Source organism: Mytilus galloprovincialis, chromosome 12, assembly GCF_965363235.1.
Source record: "Mytilus galloprovincialis chromosome 12, xbMytGall1.hap1.1, whole genome shotgun sequence".
Lineage (NCBI taxonomy): Eukaryota > Metazoa > Mollusca > Bivalvia > Mytilida > Mytilidae > Mytilus > Mytilus galloprovincialis.
In genome coordinates, this window is record NC_134849.1 from 67,663,399 (window position 1) to 67,689,644 (window position 26,246).

A 26,246-nucleotide genomic window follows, 5' to 3' on the forward strand; every position below is an offset into this window, starting at 1 on the left:
AGAGGTGAATGATATCAAAGGGGACATTCATGCCTCGTTAATCGAATTCGCTAGTCGCGTTCACACACTCTTCTTTTTTAATTCGAATTAAAAATACGTTTTTGTTAATACGAATTAAAAGTTAACGTCGTTTGGACAGTAAAGCGAATTTGACGCGCATTGTAATTCGAATTAGAATTGACGTTAGGACGTATAACGTTTCAATGCGAATTAAACTAATTCGAACTAGTTAATGCGAATCGAATTCGAATTACGTGTGAACTCAGCATTCAAACTCATAAATCGAAAAGGAACTGACAATTCCAAAAACAACAAAAAAAAAAAAAAAAAAAAAAGCCACAAAACAAACAACATCCAACGGGATTTTAGGATCCCACTAACATGTTTAACTCCACCACATTATTTATGTATGTGCCTGTCCCAAGTCAAGAGCCTGTAATTAGTGGTTGTCGTTTGTTTATGTGTTACATATTTGTTTTTCGTTCATTTTTTTTTATATAGATAAGGCCGTTAGTTTTCTCGTTTGAATTGTTTTACCTTGTCTTATGGGGGCCTTTTATAGCTGACTATGCGGTATGGGTTTTGCTCATTGTTGAAGGCCGTACGGTGACCTATAGTTGTTAATGTCCGTGTCGTTTTGGTCTCTTGTGGACAGTTGTCTCATTGGCAATCATACCACATCTTTTTATTATAACATCATACAAAACATGACACATAAAAATATAGACCAAGTCTCACCGGGGTGGTCTCATCCGGAAGGGTTGCGTGTCGTTCTTCAACTGATTGTTTACGCATGCGATATGATGAGTTTTTTTTTACCTTTCTTGGTCAAGCAACAGACACTCGTAATGAAAACTCATCGTAGTCTTGTAAAAGAGATTTTTTTCAAGATGAAGGCTTTTTAATGTTGTATACTGCTTTTTAATTAATTAGATAAGAGAGGAAAAACACAAGGCTCATTTAAATAGGACATTTGATTTCCATTCGTTGATGAGTTTGCGCTTTTGATTTTGCCATTTTTAAATATGACATTTCGTTTGAATTTTCTTAGAGATCCGTATCTTGCTGTTTTCCTTTTTTGTATTGCAAGATTTCTCCTCCAAAAGTAATTTTAATAAGTATAGATAAAAAGTTATAAGTTATGAATACTTCTTTGCTAAAATGTAAACAGAAATGAATATTCTTATTTATTACATTTGAAATACTTTTAAAAAAGACATGATTTATCTGGAGCATTGGCAATCAACATGCTCATACATTGTACCACATGTTCTTACGTCTATATATGTAATAAAATCTACCGTACATGTACGTATGTATATATGAAAAGAGGCAATACAAATTATTAATCTCGGTCGTATTTGAAATAGGTCTATAAAAAGTTTATTGCATTAATCTTTCTGGTCATAGTTAAATGTAATAATATGCTATATGTTGTCTTTAGAGCTGAGGACAGGGGACTCTTAGTTCGTTTTACTTGTACATGTATATATATAGATATGTGTGTGTTCAACTCAGTTATTTTATTGTTGTTGTTACTTAAATTTGTTTATGTCACAAGTACAAATGTATAATGTTAATATTTGACAAATAAAGGTTATTATTATTGTATAATACACATTCTGCAGATACCATGGTTCACTGAAATAATAATTAAATAATCTTTTATAACAGACCGATCACATTCCACGCGGAAAATTGAAACTGACAATTTTCCGGCCAAATTATGTTTGTCGAGACAAATTATCACATCAGACTGGACATCAATATAATAGTAAACAGCTGTCTTCATATCTTACTCCAGCCAAGTTCATTCTGTACGTGGATATGACAGAAAATGGCGGCACAATGGTAGTCAGAGTCTATCCAATTACCGTTTAATGAAACACGCAAATATCATCAGAAACTCATCAAAACTTCATAAATTGATATTATCTACTCTATCGTAGAGGCGATTTTCGTCCATTCAATTGTGTTTTCTGTAAAAATAACATCTATTTAATAATAAACATATGTCTTGATGTCCGTTTTAATATCTAGAACGCACGTAATTGTCCATGACCTTTTTACCTCTTTGATATGGTTCTTCAGACTGACAGCTTTGAAGAAGCTTCACGATGGTTATTATTTTTACTGGCGCGTAAATGTAAATGGGTGATAAATATATAATATATTTAATTGGTACATAGTTTTCATAATTCTAAATCTAAAACAAATGTGGGTGCAGAATTATATCCATCGAGTAAACTACAGAAATTAAATTTGCATAAACCCGACTATTCGGAATTGTAACATCGTATTATTAGTCACTTTGTTTGCATCTACTAAGTGGACACCCATTAGGTGGCGTTAAAGAACGGAAACGATTTAATATTTGAACGTTTGATTTCACACGAATATCACACCTTGCTTGTTTGTTACACCACATGTTCAAATTGCATTATTTATTTAGGGAACTTATTTGAATTTCGATGAGTACATTTGTACTAACTGTTCATGTCTAATTTGAATATCGGTTATTTTACTTCATAAAAATCTTTTTCAGGGAAATTAAAACTTCAGGACAGGAAGATAAGATACTAATATGAAACAGCAATAGAAAATACATCGACGATGAATTTGCAGATGATTATCTTGCGTGTATAAAATATTATAAAATAAAATTTATTCTAACCCTAATCCTAATCCAAATCTTAACCCTAACCCTTACCCTCACCCTAACTTTAACATTTACCCTTATCTTAACCTAAATCTGAATCCTAACTATAAATATACTATTTATACCAGAAGAACTCTAACCCTACTCCTAACCCTATAAGCCTAAAACTAACCCTAACCCTAACCGTAACCCTTACCTTAACCCTAACCCTAACCATAACCATAACCTTAATCTTTACCTTAACCTTAACCTGAACCATAACCATAACCTTAACCTTAACCTTAACCTTAACCTTAACCTTAACCTTAACCCTAACCTTTACCGTAACCCTAACTTTAACCCTTATCATAATCTTAGCCTTAATCTGAATCCTTATACTTAATTTTAAATTTACACCAAATTCCAACTATTAATCTAACCAATACCTTAACCTTAACCCCAACTTTAGCCCTAATGCTATAAACAACAAATATAACCACAAATTCCAGTGGTACATGTAATTACGGAGATCACGAAGTAATAAAATCAGAAATATGTGCTAATCTTAGATACTAATTCAAGTTCATCAAGTCTTACGTAATAGAAGATCAAAGAACCAGATTCTTTGTTAGTACAAACAGTGTAGTTATTTGTTTCTACCAGTTGACTAAGGGAGCAACCATTGAACTTCAAAAGGGGAGGGGTAACATATTTATTTAGTTTTTCGACGCGATCAAGACTATCACTTTATTTTTGTTTCAAAATGTAACACTATAAGGTGTTGGCGACATTTACATTCAGAATATTTCGTTGTCTTCTGCTTGACCAGAATATTTTTTTGAGAAAAAACACACCATATCCCCGCACCTCCCCCATTTGGTAGTTAAATGGTTGTTCCCTAATTACTATTCCGTACGGGTATGCATGTATACAGAGCAAAAAAGTAATAAATGTTACTAATAGCATTGTTATTTATGTTGATTGGACAGATATAGCAAGTTATTTTTGGAGGTACACATGCAACATGTCTGCCTTATTAATAAATAACACTAGTTTTGCTTGAAATAAGGGCACAGCTCATCGGTTGAAAATTGGAGTATTGTAACATGTGTAAGTCTTTTTTATAAATATTTCCACAAGAAATGATCCCGGACAAGTTGTAAGGATAAATTCCTCATGCTAGGTTGATCTTTGATGAAATTGTTAATTCTTTCAAGTTGTCTTTGGGTCATTTAACTTTTAATGTTTCTTCGTATTTATACATTGTACATCCATACCGAAAAGGTGTTAGCCATACGCAAAATCCATCATGACTGCATAGAAAAGGTAAAAGGTTCTGAAACTACTCAAACGAGAGAAAAAAAAAAACAAACGGATCGACATTTGTTTAGGTTTTACTCATCGTTCATGATGAACGTTTCTTCGGGATTTTTTTTTTAATAGTACCGTTTATATTTTTGTTTGTATAGTTTTACATTTGTCATTTCGGAGCCTTTTATCTTTGTTATGCGGTACCTACCGTTTTTTCCCCAATAGAACAATCTTAACATTTGAGTTAAGTAACGAAGTATACGTGATTTTGTGTTTTTGAACGATGAAAACATTAACGACGTCAATTAAGAAATATTTGAAGATGATGAAAAAAAAGTGCATAAAAGTGTCAAAAAGGTATCAATCTGAAATCAAAAAGAAAAAAAAAAAAAAACAAATTATGCCACGTGCCAAGAAAAGCAACCTCTTTTTCCTTTTTAAAATATGCAAAGTAGTTTGTTGTCTAAGGATTAATGTACATGATATTGAAAACAAACCAATTATCCCAAGGTCGTTTGCCTTTTGACGCCATTGTTTACCTTTATCTGACAAGCCAATTAATATTCACAAAATGGCTGATCGATCTTAACATCTTTACATCGATTTTATTACAGTTTATTAGTTGTTGAATAAACCTTATCGGATTTCCTTGCGGCAACCTTTATAACTAAACACCATAGAACTGTAGCAGCCATTTTCATCAGCAGGCTAAAATGCAATTGACGGATGAGTTAGCTATTGTGAAAATTCAAGTTTTTAAGCTTCAAGCAGAGTAAGTAACAACGAATTATCGATTGCCCGGATGCTGAATGGAGTTAGAACAGATGTCAATACGATGAAGAAACAATGGTGACTTTCATTTGTCATGTTGGGTGAGTTTCTATTTTTATTTTAGTTTTACGACATTGTTTATATTTTGATATGTTAAAAGAAAAACGAGCATATTTTTACTATGCTGTAGTGTTAGATATTTTTTTTTTGCAAGAATGCAATATAATCAACGACTTGGAATAAAACTAAACAATTAAGTTACTATTAAATGTGTGTATATAATTAAAACATGTGTGTATGATATTATAGTAAAAATAGATTAATAACATGAATAACATGTTCAAGAAAGTTGGTTTGACTTTCCTCTCTGTGTTCTCTGTGTTTCGAAAAGTCAATAACTCAGCTGATAGACATGCATCATGTGCATCATGTGCATGCACTAAGTACTTATTGATCATTGTTGCTTCTACATGATATTTAGGTAAACTTCCGTTGCCAATGATGTACATATTTTATTCATTTTAATAATAGTAATAAAAAAGAAAAAAAAATACAAGCTGTTAACATATATTGTGTTAGTAATTTGTATGTGAAATGATTCATAATCTAACATGTCTGATGCAAATGTAACACTTTTAACATGCTCTAGTGATCAATTACATGCATTATTGTTGTAATTGATTTAGAATGTGTTATTTTATGTGCGCAACAGTTAAAATCTGGAGATAGAGAATAAAAGTGCGTGGAGCATGTCCCTTAATCATGTATATCATGCATAATTGAAATAGTTAAATTCATATTTATGAACATTTTCAACATTATTGTAACGTTAGATATATATAAATCATTGCAATAAATTACTTTGCTCTTCATGGGCCGTTTAATTTGAATAACAATATCTTATATTTTCTTATCTTATATTTGTTTCCTTTTTTCTAAACTATTTGATTTTGTTGCAAGTTGTAACTGTGGCTTTTTATAAAAAAAAAATAAAAATATTCAACATTTAACTATTAAATATTTAATTCGGGATATTTAAGAAGAAATGTTGTTTTTCAATATATTTGACTGGGGTCGAAAACAGAATGTTATATTGAGAATAACCATATCAATGAAAACGCATGTCAAAAAAAGTGCTGACTTCTGATCGACGATAAATTAAATTACATACATTGTAACACCCAATCGGCGTAAAAATTCAATTTGCTTTAATTATTGAAATCTGTCATTTTACAATATGATTTAACGGTTCAAATAAGATACATTTACATATACACTTAATCGAATTAACACCCTCATGGGTGTTATCTAATACTTTACAATATGAATTTCAAATTAATTGCTATGTTTATTTTTGTAGTGATTTTTAAAGAAATCAAAAGATGGAGATGAAAAGACAGAATGTCCGGACTCTTTCTTTGGTCGTATGTACATTTACATACCTCTTAATTGGTGCTGCGGTTTTCGATGCATTAGAATCAGAATACGAAGTTGAGAATAGACGAAAATTAAAAAACGAAACCCAAGCGATCATCGATAAATTCAACATTACACCAGAACACTTTGAGAAAATAAGATATAATGTTATAAAATCCAGACCGTACCAGGCAGGTACACAATGGAAGTTTCCGGGTGCACTTTATTTTTCTCTAGTTGTAGTTGCTTTAATAGGTATGCATATAACTATAAGAAACCATTTACAGTAAAAAAAAAAACAACATTGATATCTCGTGTGCAAAAAACACGTACTAAGCATTTTTCTCAAAACTGTAATTAAAACTTTAAAAGAATGACTATTAATAACGCTTCAAAACAATAAAATAAAAGTTGCAAAAGAAAGGAAAAGCATATATTATAATACTTTGTTCTGATTGTCTTAATTGCACATCACGTGTTATTCCTTCAGCAACTGCATCACTCAATAAAACTTATCATCCATGATAACACCTGGTCCCACAATAAAGTGCTTTGTAGGTGAATTAAATAAAAAAAAAACAATATAAAATTCGTGTTTTCATGATCATAACAAAACAATGTAATTATAAAGTATTGAATGCTTCTTTTTGTAACTTCATATGGTTGTAAAAGCGTTGACCGTACGTACATTTTTTGAAATGAAAAAGCGCTTCATACAAAATGTACTCCGGTCAACGCTTTTACACCCCAATGAAGTTACAAAAAGAAGCATTCAATTCTTAAATTCACTTCACTTAGCTCGGATAGCAAAACGTACAACGGGAGATAATCCAATAATTTCTATGAACCCATGACTGATAATATTTGTGCAAACACTGTATAATGTTTTGATTTATATATAAATAATATAACTATATTATCCGGTGTAAGCATATGAATAAGTATAAAAGTGGCAGGCTATCTCTGTTTTAGATAATTTATGATAAGTTAAATTCTATTTGTCACTATTAACAATTGCTTTTTTGTCACTATTTTATTCGTGTTTTGTTTATATTAATAAAACATATGTTTTGTTTGTTCTATTGCAACATTACAATCCTTTAATTGTTAGTGATTTTAAACTTCTGAAATATTCCTTCATCTTTGATATTATCCTTTTTTTATATTGTAGGTTACGGTCATAGCACACCTAAAACAGTATGGGGAAAGTTATTTTGTATGACGTATGCATTGGTGGGTATTCCATTGTGTATGATAATGTTTCAGAACGTTGGCGAACGGTTAAATACATTCGTAACATACTTACTTAAACAAATTAAGAAATGCTTCCGAATGAAAAACACCGAAGTGTCACAAACAGACTTAATATTTATTACTACGAATTTATCAACTGTCATTATAACTGCAGGTGCCCTTATGTTTTCGCATTTTGAAGGATGGCGATACATTAATTCATTATATTACTGTTTTATAACATTGACTACAATAGGGTTTGGTGATTATGTGGCACTCCAAAAGAATAATATGTTACAAGAAAAACCGCATTACGTCGCTCTGAGTGTTATATTCATTTTATTTGGCTTAGCCGTAATTTCAGCTTCAATGAATCTTTTGGTGTTGCGGTTTTTAACATTAAATGCAGAAGATGAACGAAGGGACGAACTTCAGGCCGCTGCCGCGGCACAAAACGCAGTTCATTTAGAGGGTGACGTCATTACTGGTAATTCTACAGTCGTTGGAAATGCGCAAGAGCAGCCAGAATTTCAGGAAGTTGTTTCAGTGTGTTCATGTTCCTGTTACAAATGGCGGTCACCACGTGACAAAATATACAATTCGACAGTGAACTCTAATCATGTTTCTTCTTTTGTTCCAAACAGTTCTTTTGCCAAGGAAGATACCAATTCAGAAACGGATTCGTTTTTAGTTTGGCAGCGAAGTAAGAGAGCTTCGTTATAATTATTGAATGTAAAATATATTAAAAAAGTTCAATAAAAACATTTGAAGATACTTTCCTGTTAAGAATGATAAATCAAACAGTTGGCATGTAACTTGATTATTTCTGTATTAACGAGGTGCATAACGTATTTAGTCAGCTTGTTATTAATACTATGAACGTATGGTCAATTGACTGCTTTATCGGGTTTTCATAATTTCCCTAACTTCTTTTTTTGCTTTTTGAAAACAACAGTTTTCAATGGATTATATTTTGATATGTCGTTTCTTTAATTTAAGGTCTATCTTTTTGGATAAAAAACATTTCCCGAATATTTTACAAGCCTGATAATATTTGTATATCTTGTGTATCATTTTTGTGTAGTACTAAATTGTATTTGAATATTATGTGTTGCTTACTAAATTGTTATTGTTATTAAAAAATATGAGAACATTTGTGTAATGTTTCTATCATGTTATATTGTTACTTTGATTTTAAAAGAAATTAAACAGATAAAACAGATGACATTTTAGATGGTCCATCAGCTCGATTACCGATTAGATGTGGATTAGTTAGAAATATCTTACTAATGGCACATTTTGTTGGAGTTCTGTTCAATAACACGCAGCATGCACATACTTTGGAGAAATTTTGTAATGTGTTGATCGATGTCGGAAACGTGGTTCATGAAATATTTGAAAGTCCTTTGTTTAATTTTTTTTTTATGAAAGATAGAATAATGAATTGGAGGGGAATATTTTGAATATTTGGGGAATAAAAAGTACCCAGCGTTGTTGAACTACTAAACTTTAAAGAGCCAGCGAGCCTTTATATATCTTTATCCTCATAAAGACATTGCATATCATCGATACAGATACACTGTAAACAATTACAAAAAAAAAAAAAAAACTCAACACAATTAATTGGTGTTAGTGTACTGACCACTTTAACTTAACTATACTACATACTTGACATTCAGAATATCGAGGACAATTAACAAGAAGGTAAAAAACAAAATAATAAATCCGAAGAAAATTCCAAACGGACAGTTCCTAAGCAAACGACAAAATAAAAAGCCCAAACATATCAAACGAATAGATAACAATTTTCATATTCCTGTCTTGTTGCAGGCATTTTATTTTGTAGAAAATGGAAGATTAAATATGGTTTTATAGCTAGAAAAAATCTCACTTTTATGACAGTTGCAGATATATATTGAGATCGGTTCGTGAAAGATCTGGTATATTGAGATCGGGTCGTGAAAGATCTGGTAGAGGATTATGAATGCAATTTATTTTAACTTTACTGTACTTGAATTGCATTTAGTGTGTAGAGAAAGTTAATATCTTTAGTTAGCTTGCTTGCTAGCTGAACCATGAAACCATAATTAGATCAGATAAACTCCATAGGACTAGACTACTTCGAAAGGAGGGTAGTATACCTTACCCAAGAATGACTTCCCGGTTCAGCTAGCAAGCAACCCAACCAAGGATATTAGCGTTACCTTCTTTAAAATCTGAAATATCTGCTGTACTTTCAAATGGTGGAACAAAGCGGAAAAACGAAATGTCTGTGTCTAGATGATTTAACTACCTTTACGATACTATTCACAATATTACATACTGAATATTGCGACCGGGAACCAGTCTTTGCTAAATGTTACTACACATCCAAGATATCAAGACCTCCAGTAACGTAAATTGCGGGAAAGTCAATATCTGTGTATGTATAATGCTAAATGCATCCATGAATTAGTGAATCGGGAATGGGTGTCTTCCCCTGAAAATATATTACTAGTAATGTGTACGCTTTAGTTTCGTAAGGGTTACTTCAAAGAAGCTTTGTCACTTTTTCTTATTATACAGATGTTTTGAAGATGTCTTTTTAACTGATAATATATTTTGTTTTCTTATTTGATCCCGTTAATAGTGCGGAACTAGAGATTACAGACATATACAGCTTCCTTAAAACTGTGAATGGAAATGGGGAATGTGTCAAAGAGACAACAACCCGACCATATAACAGACAGCAGTAGAAGGTCACCAAAAGGTCTTCAATGCGGCGAGAAATTCCCGCATCTGCAGGCGTCCTTTAGCTGACCCATAAATAAATATATATATACTAGTTCGGTTATAATGAACGCCATTCTAAACTCCAAATTACAAGAAACTAAAATTAAAAATAATACAAGACTAACAAAGGCCAGAGGCTCCTGACTTGGGACAGGCGCAAAAATGCGGCGGGGTTAAAGATGTTTATGAGATCTCAACCCTCCCATATACCTCTATCCAATGTAGAAAAGTAAATGCATAACAATACGCACATTAAAATTCAGTTCAAGAGAAGTCCGACTCTGATGTCAGAAGTTGTAACAAAAGAAAATAAACAAAATGACAAAAATACACAAATAACTACTAGCAGTTAACTGACATGCCAGCTCCAGACTTCAAGTAAACTGATTTGAAGATTATGTTCATCCTATGAATATCTGGCACAATCCCTCCTGTTATGGTTTAGTATCATACCATCATTTCATATATGAAAAGAACACAACCCGTGTCATGCCAAAAACTGGTTTTTAAATAAATGTGGTTAGTTCCGATACAAAGACCCTATAAGTGAATCAATATTAAAGCCAAAATATGCAATCTTTAATGACCTGACAACAGTATCGTAACTATATCCCTTCTTAATTAGTCTATTTAAAGGTTTTGTTAGTTTCTGAGGTGAATACTGACATTTTTGTGCTTTATAAAGAATATTTCCATAAACAATTGGATGTGAAATACCTGAACGTATAAGAAGTCTGCATGTTGAGCTATATTTACGAACGATGTCCTTATACCGATGGTAAAATTTAGTAAATGTTTTGACTAGTTTGTGAAATCGAAAACCCTGGTGTAACAATTTTTCAGTAATACATAAATTTCTCTCGTTAAAATCTAAAACGTTGGTACATACACGAACGAATCGTACAAGTTGAGATATATAAACACCATAAGATAGTGACAAGGGAACGTCACCATCTGAAAATGAATAATTAACGATAGGAAATGAAAGATCATCTCTTTTATTATAAATTATAGTACTAAGCTTTCTGTTAATGATATAGATATCAAGACTTATTAAAAAATACCCCGAATTTGATTACAACAATTATCTCAATACCAGGGTAAAAATGTATATGACAAAAGAGATGATTTCACTATTGAATTTGTAAATTTTTCTAATATATAAATATTCATTGTCTACTTAAAAATAAATGATGAACTAGAGTTACAGCTTCTAGGTGCTCAGGCTCTGTGTAGCATTTAATTTACTTCACAGTCTAACCTTTATTGATCTTTATTTGATTCTATACTATAATGTTGCATTTGATCGTTTGACTATTAACGGTGCTGTATATGTGTATCCTGCGTCAAGTGTTTGTCTTTTGGCTTTCCTTATGCGGGTGGGTACAGACATGCGATTCCGACGCATGAAGTGTTCATGTATTGTCTTCATTTTGTAGACCCTTGTTATTATACGTTTACATATTTTGTATTTTATCGGTAAAGTGTATGTATGTCATTACATGTATATATACGGCTCCACTTATATGCCAGGTAAATACACATATTTTCGTTTGCTTGAGATTTAATTTGGTGCCCACACGTTTCAAAAATCGTCCACACGACTTTCGCGAGCGTACATTTGTATTAGTTTTAATTGCGCACCATGTATAAGTCATAAGATATTTCCGAAAACCAGTTCCTTGGTTCTTTAATAAGATTTATCCGATTACTTAACATGGATTAGTAGGTCTTTCTTCATCATTGTCTGTCTGTTCATTCGTCTGCAATATGATACGTTAAGACTGTCTAATTTATATTCACGATGTTTAAAACATACCAGATAATGATAATAAATAATTTGTTTATTAAAGTGCCACCTGATTGCAATAAAACAGTTCATACACAATATACATGATATATAATAAAATAACAAATAATAAGTTGTATAAAAAGATACTTTTTCGCTTTATTTAGCACCACTGCTTAAAGTATCATACGTATAATATATTATCATTTTATAAATCACAAAACCTAGTAAACAATTATAAATTCACCTTTCTAAAATGAAAAGGTCAGGTACATTGTAAAGGCTTGTGTTGGTCTAATATGTGAATTACATCTAAGAAAGACTTTGAACATTTTTTAAACAATTAAGTGTCTACTTCAGTCGATTTGTAGACGATTTGAACTGATTTGGTAATTAGAGAAGCTCAAATATACGCTGAGATATGCAAAATCTATCAAGAATGCCATAAAACATCATTTTTCAGATGGTTTTTGTCTTAAATGGAAGTGGTAGCCAGTTCAGTCTCCTCAACCTTTTTATACGTAGTGTACTATCATCAAATACAACATTGATTTAGATATAAAGACTGAACACAAATGCGGCAACTTCCATTTGCAACGAAAACTGTCTTTAAATTATCACAAACGTAAAATTGTGAGGATTTCAAAACAATATTGCACGAATCTATTTCCTGATGCATTGGCATCGTATTGTCAAAACAACCCTTACATTGTATCTATGGAATAGTATTCTTTTTTTCGAATAAATAACTGAATGTTTACATTTTTTTTGTTTAAACGGCCATATAGTATTTCGTCTATAAAGTTCGAAAGGATTTGCCAAATAAATATAAGGGTTTTTAATTTTGAGGGAGAGGAAAGTAAATGTATTTTTTTGTAGAAATTGGAAGGCAAAAAACTGATTAAAACTATACATTTAGATTAAAAGAATTAATACACAATATACCTACATTATATAGCAACCAATATATCAGTTTATGAATAGCATATTCCAATAAAGTTAACATTTAGCTTCATAGGATCTACAAATATAGACTTTTGAAAATTTTGTATTTGTATTTTATATCTTTGACTCAACAATGACGCTCAAATAGGACATAGAGCATTTTGGAGCTACATCCGAACGGGTTTGGTGATTATCGCCAAGTTTTTTTTTCATTTCTGAGGTAGAGGCGGTCAATGTGATTTTTGTAAAAAATGGAAGACAAAAAAAAAAAAATGATAAGCCCTTTTGTTTGGGGATAAATCTAAAATATTGTGAGAAATAACTTTTGGATGGTAGTAATTTTATGAACATTGATATATATATACAATTTTATAATTTGTTTATTAAATTGTCACATATTGATTGCAATAATTAGAATTCAAACACGATATATATTCATAATGAAACATCTGATATCCAGCAAAAATATGACTTACAAGACACTATTTATTAATGCTATCAATAAATTAAGACAGCGTATAAAAATAAAATAAAATATATACTAGTATGTTGAAAGCCGTATGGTGACCTATAGTTGTTAATGTCTGTGTCATTTTGGTCTTTTGTGGATAGTTGTCTCATTGGCAATCATACCACATCTTCTTTTTTATAGTATATCTTTTTTTAAAAGACACTTTCAAAGCAAACATCTTTAAGAGTAAGTTATATAAAACAAATACCATCTAACATTGAATGGTAACAATTCTCAAAGTATCTTATTTATAATAAAATATCAGTGACTGTATACAAATCACATAATCTAATAGATAAGAAAACTTTTATTTATCTAAAAATAAATATTATTATTAAATTCAATATCGCTATTTCGTATCTAATCACACTTTCTCGATAAACAGACCACTGTCTTTCAATTTTGTACGCCAAATACTCATTTTGTCTACAAAAGACTCAGCAGTAAGGCTCGAATAAAAAAGTTGAAATGCCATTGAGCACTTCGAAGTGAAAATCAAAGTAATTTCTGTCAAATTCGAAGGCAAAAAAAAAAAAAAAAATCTTCTCTTTGTAGATTTGAATGATATGTTGTGATATTTTCTAAATTGATAAGTGGTGTTTTATGTGACCTTTTCAGAACAGTTCACCAAATTATGAACACCTGATGAGAGCCACAAACCGCATTTTTTTAATTTTAAGTACAAAATTGTATTTGTTGTATTTCTTTTCATTTTATTCAAAACCTTTAGCATGATTTATTATTTTTGTCGAGCCTGCAACTGTTGTTGCAGAAAGCTCGACATAGGGATAGTGATCCGGCGGCGGCGGCTACGGCGGCGGCGGTGTTAGCTCACTTCTTAAAAGCTTTATATTTTAGAAGGTGGAAGACCTGGATGCTTCATACTTTGTATATAGATGCTTCATGTTATGAAGTTTCCGTCAGTCACATGTCCAATGTCCCTGACCTCATTTTCATGGTTCAGTGACCACTTGAAAAAAAAGTTCAAATTTTTTGTAATGTTGAATTCTCTCTTATTTTAAGTAATGGGATAACTATATTTGGTATGTGCGTACCTTGCAAGGTCCTCATGTCTGTCAGACAGTTTTCACTTGACCTCGACCTGATTTCATGGATCAGTGATCAAGGTTAAGTTTTGGTGGTCAAGTCCATATCTCAGATACTATAAGGGCAATAGGGCTAGTATATTCGGTGTATGGAAGGACTGTAAAGTGTACATGTCCAACTGGCAGGTGTCATCTGACCTTGACCTCATTTTCATGGTTCAGTGGTTATAGTTAAATTTTTGTGTTTTGGTCTGTTTTTCTCATACTATATGCAATAGGTCTACTATATTTGTTGTATGGAATGATGGTAAGGTGTTCATGTCTAGCGGGCAGATGTCATCTGACATTGACCTCATTTTCATGGTTCAGTGGTCAAAGTTAAGTTTTTGAGTTTTGGTCTTTTTATCTAGTACTGTATGCCATAGGTCAGCTATATTTGGTGTATGGAAATGTTTTATGATCTTTATGTCAGTCGCGCAGGTTTTATTTGACGGTGACCTCATTTTCACGGTTCATTGCACAGTGTTAAATTTTTGTGTTTTGGTCTATTTTTCTTAAACTATAAGTAATGGGTCAACTATATATGTTGTATAGAAGCATTGTTAGCTGTACATGTCTAACTGGCATGGTTCTTCTGACCTTGACCTCATTTTCAAGGTTCATTGGTCTTTGTTTAGTTATCTTGGTTAATGTTAAGTTTATGAGACAGTTGTAATAAAACTAACCTTTATACTTAGGACTATCAACATAATATCAATGATTAGTATAGAAGGCGAGACATTTCAGCGTGTGCACTCTTGTTAAGTCCTTGCTATAGCTGTAAAAGCTGACAAAGGAATTGAAACCCTCTTTAACAAACATTTATGTCTAAACATGGTTTCATTTACTATGGCTTATTTTTGAACAGACTATTACACTATAACCGTCTGACCGTTGCATGTTTAATAGATTTTGGAAAATCGGAAAAAGTTTATCCCCAAATGTAATAAGACGAGCATCGTTTATATAAAACCAAAGTTATGTTTGACGTCTTTTTTGCCTTTTTATTAACAGTTAACATCAATTTGTTGACTTTGAACTACTTGCTACATCTTTATTAGCTAAGCCTAGATTAGGAGCCGAAACAACTCTTAAAGTCTTTGTGCATAAGCATGGTTTCATTGACTTTGTCATCTGTGCAACTATATCAAGGGCATCAGCAACTTTATAGACTACGTATGTTGTCTTTTTATCTTTTCGTTCAGTCATCTCCTCTCCTACTAAAACAAAAGCTGCTAAAGCAGTCTCATCATCCCTGCCTGCACAAATTATTGCACCGCTATCGCCGGGCTTTGCAAATTTGTCTGTAGATATTTGTAAATGAATGAATTCGTCTTCTTCTATACCTGTGCATTTTCCTGTTTGTAAATTGGGTTCGGTTGCGCCCCATTTGTACAGTCTTCGTCCAAATATTTCTGAAATGTCACCTCTGAAAATGGCTCCTTTGATAAAATTCCCATGGATGCTTTTTAACCCTAGTTTGCATTCTAAATCAAAATCAGGACATACTCGTATCAGCGAGAAGTCCATTTTAGGGGCTAGTTTTATATTATTGTGTGAATTTGGGTGGCAAACAAATACATTTTCGCCAATTTTAGTGTTATCATCTGGGAAGTATGCAACGGCATCTTTCTCAATTACATGAGCGCAAGTTGTAAAGAAGTACGTTCCATTGTTGTCTTCAAGAAACATACCAAGCGTTCCGTATCCCTTTGGACCTTTTCCTGCTGTTTTCAATTTGTTTATTCTACTTCCATTCTCTAGTTTCGCAAAATATGTTATTTCACGCTTTTTACGAAAATCTATTTTTAAGTCATATTTTGTAGTGTCAACATACTTTTTAAAGAATGTAAGCACATCCTTTTTATCTTCTTCGTTAGAACCCGTTATATAAACACGAACAGTGCCATCAATATAGCCAAATCCAGAGACCTTTTCATGCCTGAAATAATAATATACAAAATCATCAAAAACACATTTTATTGAAAGACATATTTTTCGTCCGAGGCTTATTGACAATATGTTTAAGAATGATTGTCAACAATGGTTTATATATCCAACTGGATAAGTTCAAATAAATATGAGACCTTGAAAAACGTAGATAAATCTGAATTAAAAAATTTCACTAAAAATTTAACTTGCGTTTGTATGTATTTTTTTTAAAATGTTATAGATAACTTTAATACTTGCAATGTAGTCCTAGATATTGATTGTTCTGGACTTTTTGAGTTTGTATTATTACAGTAAATTGGGAAATTTTGGCGTCGGGATAGTTTTGCGGTTTTCTCCCGAAAAGCATGTGTTTTATTTTGGTGCGTATGTTGGTGTTTCTTCCAATTGTTATGCTTTATTTTTGAACAACAGTAGTGGAAAGCTCATTAATATTTGCTTTTATTTAACCGTTTATTGGTAAAATATCATTAAATTTCTCAAACTAAAAAATGACAAAATTAACATAATGAAAGATTCAGATACGGATGCAACTGCGCATAATTCAGTATATTGCGGTTTAAAGCTGAAAAAAATACAATCTTTAACAATCCAAAATTACTTTTTAAATAGATTTTATTTTATAAATATCCTATGAAATAAATGTTAATGTTCTCTAATGCAGTACATGATAATCTATTGGTGATCAAGGATTATTTTAGTCCATATGTCTCTGGCAGTACAAGAGCGTTTAATCAGCAATAGTTTGGCATATTTTAATATGACATGTGTGAAAAAAATCCTATTGTGTTTTCTGAACAATTTCTGAAAATTGAAAAATAAATAAAAATTGTATTGTATAGTTATGTTGTCAAAAAAATTATATCAGGTATCCATTTGCAGATTTGGCTGTATAGTGAATTGTAGTAAATATAATTGACAACATCATTTTTCCCCTAACAATTAACGTAATGATAATGTTGTACCGGAATACGATTTCGGCGTTTAAACTTTTAGTGTTTGATTCATTTTCGTTGTTAATTTTGGCACTTTCATCGAAGGCACCAAAATAAACCAAAATAACCCAATTTCCAGTATTACTTATGTAAAGAGCAAAATTACTTCAGTTTTAAGTCGAGCCTTCGACTTTAGTCGAAAAGCGAGACATAGCGATCCTACATTCCATCAACAGCGTCGTCCAAAAATATTCACTTTGTGGTTAAAGATTTGAAATGTTATTTGAAACCTATCCTGGATTTCTACCAAACTTGGAAAGAAGCTTGTGTATGATTATGAAATACTATCCAGAAGTGTTTTTCTGTACTTGTACCTATGAATGGACTTAGTTTTTCTGCCAAGAAACAATACATTAACTCTGAAGTTAAAGTTTTAAAATTTTAATAATTTTCTTATGCCATCCTGGATTTGTACCTTACTTTGACAGACGACGCTTGTTTATGATCAAAAGCTAGTATCTAGAAGAATTTTGTTAACATTTTGTACCTAGGCATCTGTATTTTACTAATAAATGAACTGTCAGTTCATTACATTTAGTGTGCAGTTTCTGTTTTTTAAAACATTTATTAGATGCAAACTTGGACAGAAGCTTCTTACAATGAAAAGAAAGTGTCGAGAGGAATATTTTTATTGATGTTTTTCCTCATTTTGGTGAGCCTGCGATTTACAGAAAAAGTAGGCAATACAATGGGTTCCGGGGAACCCTTGTGAAGTTTTATATTACATAAGTGTGCGTTAAAAGTACATGTATACAACATTTCAATGTTACCTGTAGGCCACAATCTTCAGTTCATGAATATATAAACCATGTAGTCTTCTGTTTGCACATTCGTCTTCTAAATGACTAGTAAACATTCTAATCTTCTCTTGGTATTCTTGTGCTTTGCTATTTAGATCTGTATAAATCATTTTTGCAACCTTTTCAGCTTCAAATTTTGAGAGATGTATTGTGTAAGTCGATTTGAAGGATCTAGTAGAACTTGCTGAATAGACAATTAATTGTCTGTGTTTTGTTTTAAGTTTAGTTTGTTTTGTATTGACACCATTTCCCCCATGCTTATGCCTTGCGTCAACAATAGAACCTAGGTGATTTTTAGTAAGTCTTTTGACTTCAGCAGCTGTGAATAATAGATTGAATTGTTGCCCCTGTCCCATTCTAAGGAAATGTAATATTCTATTACTGAACCGCTCAATGTATCTCTGTCTCTGCGTCAAGGCAAGTGGATAACATTTGAAATCGTTCAGAATAATTTCATTCAGGGATTTTGTGATTTTACTTTTAGCTTTTTTGAACATTATATACTGGTAGTTAATGTCATTAACACGATTTTGTGAATACTTTTGTATTTTCAATAGATTCCCTTGAATGCTTCTATGCATACGAAGACCTATTCGAACAGAAACTTGATTGTCGTTGCAGAGAAATGTATTGGAATAAATGTTATTTGGGTGATAGGTTCCATATAATGCGAATTGAATCTCCTCGCTAAGGCGATTCAGATCTTCAGAGTTATATTTTACCGAATGCCTAGAATCTTTAATTACAAATGTTATATCATTGAAATCTTTGAAGTTCTCTTTCACATCCTCTAAAACATCAAAATCCTAAAAGAAAAAGAAAAAATTACAGTAGAACAGTGGATATAATCTTTTCAATATAAATTTGTTGTTTTTACAATCATTTTCAATGATTTAATTAGTATCTTAGTACGTTTCATTGGAAATGTCAACGACTACTCGAGTACTCGAGTATCGCTCAGTGGCGCCGAATATCAATTTCAAGATTAAAAAAAGCTCTGCTCTCTAACTTATAAATTGAAAACGGAAGTAGGGAATGTGTCAAAGAGTCCATAAACCGGTAAAACGCAGTATTACAATTTAGTGTATTCAGTGCTTCATACTATATGTTCAATAGTTGTAAAAATGAAGTCTTTATTTTTGTTACTAAGACTCTTACCAGGCAGTGTAAAATAACAGAGAGCAACTAGTTTAGGTATGTATATTTTAGGAAAGATGACAACCCAGTCTACAAAACATCATATTGAGTTCAGTGTCATGCACGATTTTTGTGCTTGCGTAAAATGAAATAATGAAATCATAGGCCCTTTACTCATTTTTACTGTGGACTTATTATTATTGTCGTGGACTCCGTGGGTACATGTGAACCACGAAATTAAATTTACAATGAAGAACTGATTTTCTATAGGCTTGTCTGCAGACTTCGACAAAACCACGAAATCAAATATACCCGAACATGCAATCCACGAAAGTTGATACCAACGAAAATAAAATGAATCTACAGTATGTTAAATTTGGGAACACTGATGAGTCTTTTGTAGACGAAACGCGCGTATGGCGTCAATATAAAATTTTAATCCTAATATCTATGATGAGTTAATTTACAACCACTGGGTCGATGCCACTGCTGGTACAAATTTATTTCACCAGCCCAGTAGTCAGCACTTCTGTGTTGACTTGAGTTATCATCCATATGTTCAAAATTATAAACTGACTGTTAACAAAACTTTGAATTTTTTAAATACTAAGGCTTTCTTTCTCAGGTATAGATTACCATAGCTGTATTTGCCAAACTTTGAAGAATTTTTGGTCCTCAATGCTCTTTAACTTCGTACTCTATTTGGCCTTTTAAACTTTTTTATTCGAGCTTCACTGATGAGCCTTTTGTAGAAGAAACGCGCGTATGGCGTAAATATATTGTTTTATTCTGATATCTATGATGAGTTTATTTACAACCACTTGGTCGATGCCACTGCTGGTGGAGATTTATTTCCCCGAAGGTATCACCAACCTAGTATTTAGCACTTCTGTTTTGACTTTAGTTATCATTAATATGTGTTCATAATCATAAATTTACTGTTAACAAAACTTTGACTTTTTGAAATACTAAAACTTTTCTACCTCATGAATAAATTACTTTAGCTGTATCTGGCAAAACTTTAAAACAACTTAGGTCCTCAATGCTTTTCAACTTCTTACATTATTTGGCCTTTTTAATATTTTTTTTATTCGAGCGTCATAGATGAGTCTTTTGCAGACGTCAATATAAAATTTTAACCCTGGTATCTATCATGAGATTTTTTGCTACTTACATATCTATTCAGACGACATGATCCATGCCCTCCAGATGCGCTCAGCAAAACTACAATGGCAAACGGACATGTCCATTGATTTAGAATTTCAACGGGTTCAATCGTCAAGTTTTGATATCCTTTGTCAGTGGCATGTCCTAATAGACATTGTAATATATTAGATGATAATTGGTTTCCGTGCTTTAACAGTAAGATCTTTGGTTTTTGTGTGACAAAATTAAGTTCTTCTATGTTTTCTCTGCGAATTTGATATACTGGATAGGCTTTAAGTGTCTTTTGTGTCAACGAAATCGATGTGAATATTTCGGGGTCAGGTTCAATTACTAATGCCATTATGCAACTTTTATTTGTACATACAGTAATACCTACAAATGCGAATGAACAGCATAATTCAAAATAAAGCGTGGTATAAAACTATTTTCATTGTATACTCTTTAGGTGTTTCTATATATAAAATATATGTGAAAAAAATATTGATCAAGAGGTAAAGAACCACCGAAGACGCTACAAAACAGATACATGCAAACGCCTGACAACATCAACTAACAAAACGGATGGGAACAACTGCTATATACCGGTATATATGGTTGGGTTTATACATACATGTATCAATTAAGAAAATGGTAGGTTAACATTTGTTATATTATGCTTAACATCCTTGTGTAACATTTTTTTACAGGGCTATCATATTGGCAAAACTAAGTGCCTTATCCTAACAGACACACGTGATTAACCTGCAAATGATTATGTAAACGCACATCTTATATATAAAACAATGTACAACAAATCTATCTTAAGATCAAGCAAAAGTAAACCTACACATGAAATTAACAAAGAACAGTTTTTGTGGTACATTATTGTATATACACAACATATTCGTTTTCGCAATAAAGCACAGAATAAATAAAGTAAAAGTTTAAGGCAATACAAAAATAAAACCACCAACAATACCAAACTTTAAGGAAAATTCTTAACGAAAGTCCCTTCATATCTAACGGCACAATTAAAGATCAAACACATCAATCGAATAGAAAACGACTGTCTTTTACATGTTTTATGCTAGCGAAATGTGTGTGACAGTCGTATATAATTCCAATATAGTGGTCATGCTATCTAAGCACAAACAAACAGACAGACAGGATAAGTATAATAATCACATAATGGGGTACAGTAGTCATCATTGTGTATGAATTTTAAACACTATGACACTAACTGTTTCAACAAATAAAACAAATTGTCAATTATACACTCGATACAATAAGATGAGAAGCAAAAATAAAAGACAAGAATAGTAACCATTGCACAATGATGAAATCTATAAATATCGAGCAACGCAAAACGGATATATCCAAAAATTGACATAACACTAAAATACACAAACCATCAAAAAGGACAAAAACGTGTAATTAAAATGATAACACAATGTCTGTACATATGATCTATACAACAAATCCATCTTGTATTATTTGTGAAGTTGCAAATGAAAGAAACACTATAAAACATATGTATACGATTAACACTTCTCTAGGCACTCACATGTGTAACACTTAAATCCAAGTATCCTACAGATAGCATAGGCGGATTTAGGGGGGGGCAGGGGGCCCGGGCTCCCCCTTTTTGGGAAAAAATTTGGTTGCTTATATAGGGAATCACTGAAGCGTGACTGGAGCGGGCCCCCTCTTAGGTCAGTCAGTGGGCCCCCACTTATGAAAATTTCTGGATCCGCCACTGGATAGGTGCAAAGACATCGAACGAATTAAAAATCATAAAAGGTAAACAAGGAAAAGCACATTGAGGGTTCCCAAAGCGGAATGGCTACAACCTGGCGGAAAAGTCCGAGTCCAATTCAATAAACGTGTTGTTAACAGAATTTCACGAAATACTGTGATTCTATTGACTCGCGTAATAACAAGCCATGCTATGTAGTTTCTTAAGAATTTCAAAGAAATTCTGGACAATCCTTTATCTCTTCTGCTTTGAAACAAATTATTATATAACCTTCGATTTTTCCATTTAATCCAAAGGAATCCAGAGGAACACACTACCGATAGGAACGAAGATCTTAATGTTAATCACGCTAAAAGTGTGCACAAGACTACGCTTTCGGAGAAAAGTAACATAGAATAGAAGTCTGGTATGTTTTCGATGATTTTTTTTAATATAAGAGCAATAGATCGATGCTCTTGGTGATTGCGTCAGCATTACATCTTTGACGTAAATTAACATAGGAGAAATCATTAGCTGGAATGTATTGTAGGGTTTCTGTATCCCCAAATATAGATAGCTTAAGCAATTTCATTTAGCACAAATTAGAAACTACAATTGTTTGAGCATTCACTGGGTGTCGCTGGTTACTCTATTTGAAGAAAACGCAAAACTTACGTTCTAGATGATAAGTATGGTTTATTTGATGAGTTCTCAAAAACGATATCGCGAATTTACACGTTAGATAATAAAAACTGCCTTGCATTCCACGAATGAAAATTCAAACAAATATAAGACATGTATTTTTCTTAATTACTCTTACCTTGTTAAATAATGATACGGTTGTTACATTTCTATAAATTTTTATGTCATTAACAAGGTATCACCATTCCAAGGAAAATATTTCGAACGCGGTAATACGATGTAGAAAACACCTTTATAGTTTTGAAAATAATTTAAGATTTAAATTTAATCTAAAATTGTTCACAAATACTTGAACGTGCGATTAGATTGCTTATGTGTCACTTATGTGAACAAGGAAATGTGTTCAACTTTTAGTCTCCACTTTTTAAAATATACATCGATATAGATTTTGACAAAAAGTAAATGCATAAAAGGTAAAATCACAAATATCACTTAAGATTAACCATGTCTACATAAGACAGTATAAAGTTGAAAAAGCCAAGAACAGCAGTATCCATGCAATATGAAAGGTTGTATATGCCACATGCAAAATCCATCAACAAATATCCTCAAACGAAACAAGGTTACAAATGTTGTTTAAACAACTACTGTCATTTCCTATGATTACTAGATCATCGCGTTGGCTAATCCCTATTCTACCCTTTTGTTGATACTATTGTTGAAGTGTGTTAAGATCCTGTAGTATTTATTGTATGCACGTCTATAATATTAACAACACTTTTATAATACCAAAAACAATAGATATTTGCGTCAAATATATATTTACATAAAGCCCTAAAACGTTTGCTTAAGATATAAATCATGCCAAAAAACAAAAACTTTAAGTGGTACATTGAATTTACGGATTTTAATCAAATCTTAGTGACTGACATGCATGGTTTTATTAAGTCGTGGATTATCATTGTATTAGATATGAACCCTAGACTAGTACGTGACATGCAGCACTGAATAGAATTATTAAATTATTGCGCGATTTCACCATTTATTAATTAAAAAAAAAATGACATTTTAATACATTAACATAGGAAAAATTCTGAATTCACTGACATATTGTGATTTCAATTTCATAGCTACATGACAACTATTACTTCTACGACAACTTGTCAAAAAGTTGTTGCCGGCTTGATATAAGAATATTTGTTTTTTCAAATTTTAGTTATAATAATTTTATCACATAAAAGTATGCTTATCAACATATCATACTATAAGTGTATTGTTCAGTATTTTTGAGATTTTACTTTGTTCAAAATCGTTCTAATTTCACTTTGTATGTGTTACAAATAAATCGCATTATATATCTTTTATGTTGTTACAGTTAACTTAGTACACAATTAAATGAGAGAAAGGTAAAAAAATCAAAACCGAATAGAACATCTAAAACTATATCTTTTGTATTAGAACTTATTCGTCTTAAATAAATTAATAATTTCAGCATAATTTTTGGATCGGTTAATCTGAAAAAATAAAGTTACTTTTGGATGAAAAGGTGAACATTTTACCAAAAATGACCCATTTCGTCGTCATAAGTAATAAGTTATGAAAATAATATTAAATATGTATACATGAACGACTGTTAAAGGGATTATTGTGTTTTACTTTTCGATTGTAAATACATATTCTTACCTTCAACTGCAATTGTATTATCATCCAAACATTGGTTATGATAGTTTATTTAAGGAGAAAAGATACGATATGTGATGTCATTGCTGTTAAGAGTGTCATACTAAATTTTCATTTATTAAGTCCAATAAAAAAGGTTTGCAAAAGACATAATATTCATTCAAAATAATAAATTTAAACTAAAGTTGGATATTCAATATCACGTCATATGGCAATAACAAAGTAATGGAAATACTTAGCATATACATGTACCTGCACTAATAATCATTTTAAATTAAACAATACAGGTTTAAATAGCACCCAGAAAATATGATAACTTATTGAGGACATGATTTGAATTAGACGTTAAGAATTAAAGTACGCATTGTGTAATTAACTAGTAATTGAAATTTTTTTTTTAAAGATGATATATTTTTCAACCATTTGATATCACTTATTTTTTGTTTTTATTTTTTAGAAATGTAAAATGTGCAGAAATTTTGTTGTGTTCACAATAAACCATTTCTATATTAAATACCAAAGCTATATATTAAAATAAGCCAAAGATTAAACTTAAAAATGATTTCGATTGTTCACCGACCTAAAGTTCTGATCTAATTGATATTCAATATATTACGTTTTACATCTTCTAGACAATTTTTCACGTGAGAATCTTTATAGCCAACTGTATGTTATGGGTTTTTTCAGTGTTGAAATACGTACAGTTGCCTATAATTGCTTACATCTACTTCATTCTATTTTTGGCAAACAGTTGTCTTCTTGTCAATCCTTCCATATCTCCTTTGTCTTATATTGAATAAGAAATTTGTTTTTATATGTTTGTTTTGAGAAAGGAGAATCTTTTATGACCCTTGAAATCCTCTCCAAAATGTCAAAACTAGTGTCTTAATATCTGGTTAAAATCAGAATGATAAAGGGAAACATCGTTCAATCTATTGTAGAAGAAGTTTTGATTTCAGATTTCTTTCGCTCGTTTTTGTTAATTTGTGAAGTCGTCGTTATAAACCCAATATATCCTTCGGATATCATTATTACATGTACGGTATGCAATGTTACTTCACTTAGTATTCAGTCGCAAAGATTGTTAACTATAATGGATTTCATTTTCCTAGAATTTATCAGCAATAAATAATAAAACAATTTCTACCGAAGTTAATGTTAAACTGTTAAAAATGTTGTCTCCCTTATCTGATCATGTATGCTAAACTTTGCGGTGTACTTTCCACAAGCGGCACGACGAGTGACTTTTAGAGTAGAATAAGAGTGCATTTAGATTTGATGTACAGCCTACGCACATCAAAATATTTGAAGGCTTTACGTCTAGGACTTTACCAAACATTTATTCATTACCAAAGTTTTGTGAAATATTGCAGGTCTTTGGGTGAGATAAAAGAAAATTGAATTCACCCAAAGTCATCCAAATTCCTCATACATTCTTATCAATATTAAAGAAAATAGTAACAAATTAATATCGAAATATGATGAATATGTCATTGTTGGTATTCATGTTTTTTTTATTTAAATGTTTGAAAAGAAATGCTAAAATTTAGTTAGTATACATTTCAATGAAGGTAAACATATACATAATGTATAATTGTCAATACCTCCCCAAAAAATAACAATTCTGAGTTTTGGTACGGATTTTAATATTTCTCAGTATATTTTCTACCAAAACCGGTAATTAACACAC

The 26,246-nt window shown here is 31.6% G+C and overlaps 2 protein-coding genes across 2 annotated transcripts; one reads left to right on the top strand and one right to left on the bottom strand.

The window, feature by feature from the left end:
- Positions 1-3,730: 3,730 nt before the first annotated feature.
- LOC143054621 (two pore potassium channel protein sup-9-like) lies at positions 3,731-8,526 on the top strand. Its single transcript, XM_076227634.1, has 4 exons — positions 3,731-3,748; positions 4,564-4,821; positions 6,081-6,391; positions 7,308-8,526. Exons 3-4 carry the CDS (start codon positions 6,103-6,105, stop codon positions 8,090-8,092), a joined length of 1,074 nt encoding a protein of 357 aa, XP_076083749.1. The 5' UTR covers positions 3,731-3,748; positions 4,564-4,821; positions 6,081-6,102; the 3' UTR covers positions 8,093-8,526.
- A 6,697-nt stretch (positions 8,527-15,223) lies between these two features.
- LOC143053491 (uncharacterized) lies at positions 15,224-23,153 on the bottom strand. The gene is made up of 4 exons (XM_076226298.1): positions 23,055-23,153; positions 20,528-20,892; positions 18,187-19,022; positions 15,224-16,413 (listed from the first exon to the last, which is right to left on the bottom strand). Exons 2-4 carry the CDS (start codon positions 20,858-20,860, stop codon positions 15,492-15,494), a joined length of 2,091 nt encoding a protein of 696 aa, XP_076082413.1. The 5' UTR covers positions 20,861-20,892; positions 23,055-23,153; the 3' UTR covers positions 15,224-15,491.
- Positions 23,154-26,246: the final 3,093 nt, after the last annotated feature.

Coding starts and splice junctions, on each gene's coding strand:
- LOC143054621 (XM_076227634.1), top strand. CDS start 6,103: ATGGAGATGAAAAGACAGAATGTCCGGACTCTTTCTTTGGTCGTATGT. Junction 6,392..7,307: donor AGTTGTAGTTGCTTTAATAG/GTATGCATATAA, acceptor TTTATATTGTAG/GTTACGGTCATAGCACACCT.
- LOC143053491 (XM_076226298.1), bottom strand. CDS start 20,860: ATGGCATTAGTAATTGAACCTGACCCCGAAATATTCACATCGATTTCG. Junction 19,023..20,527: donor CATGTCGTCTGAATAGATAT/GTAAGTAGCAAA, acceptor TTTTTCTTTTAG/GATTTTGATGTTTTAGAGGA. Junction 16,414..18,186: donor CTGAAGATTGTGGCCTACAG/GTAACATTGAAA, acceptor TTATTATTTCAG/GCATGAAAAGGTCTCTGGAT.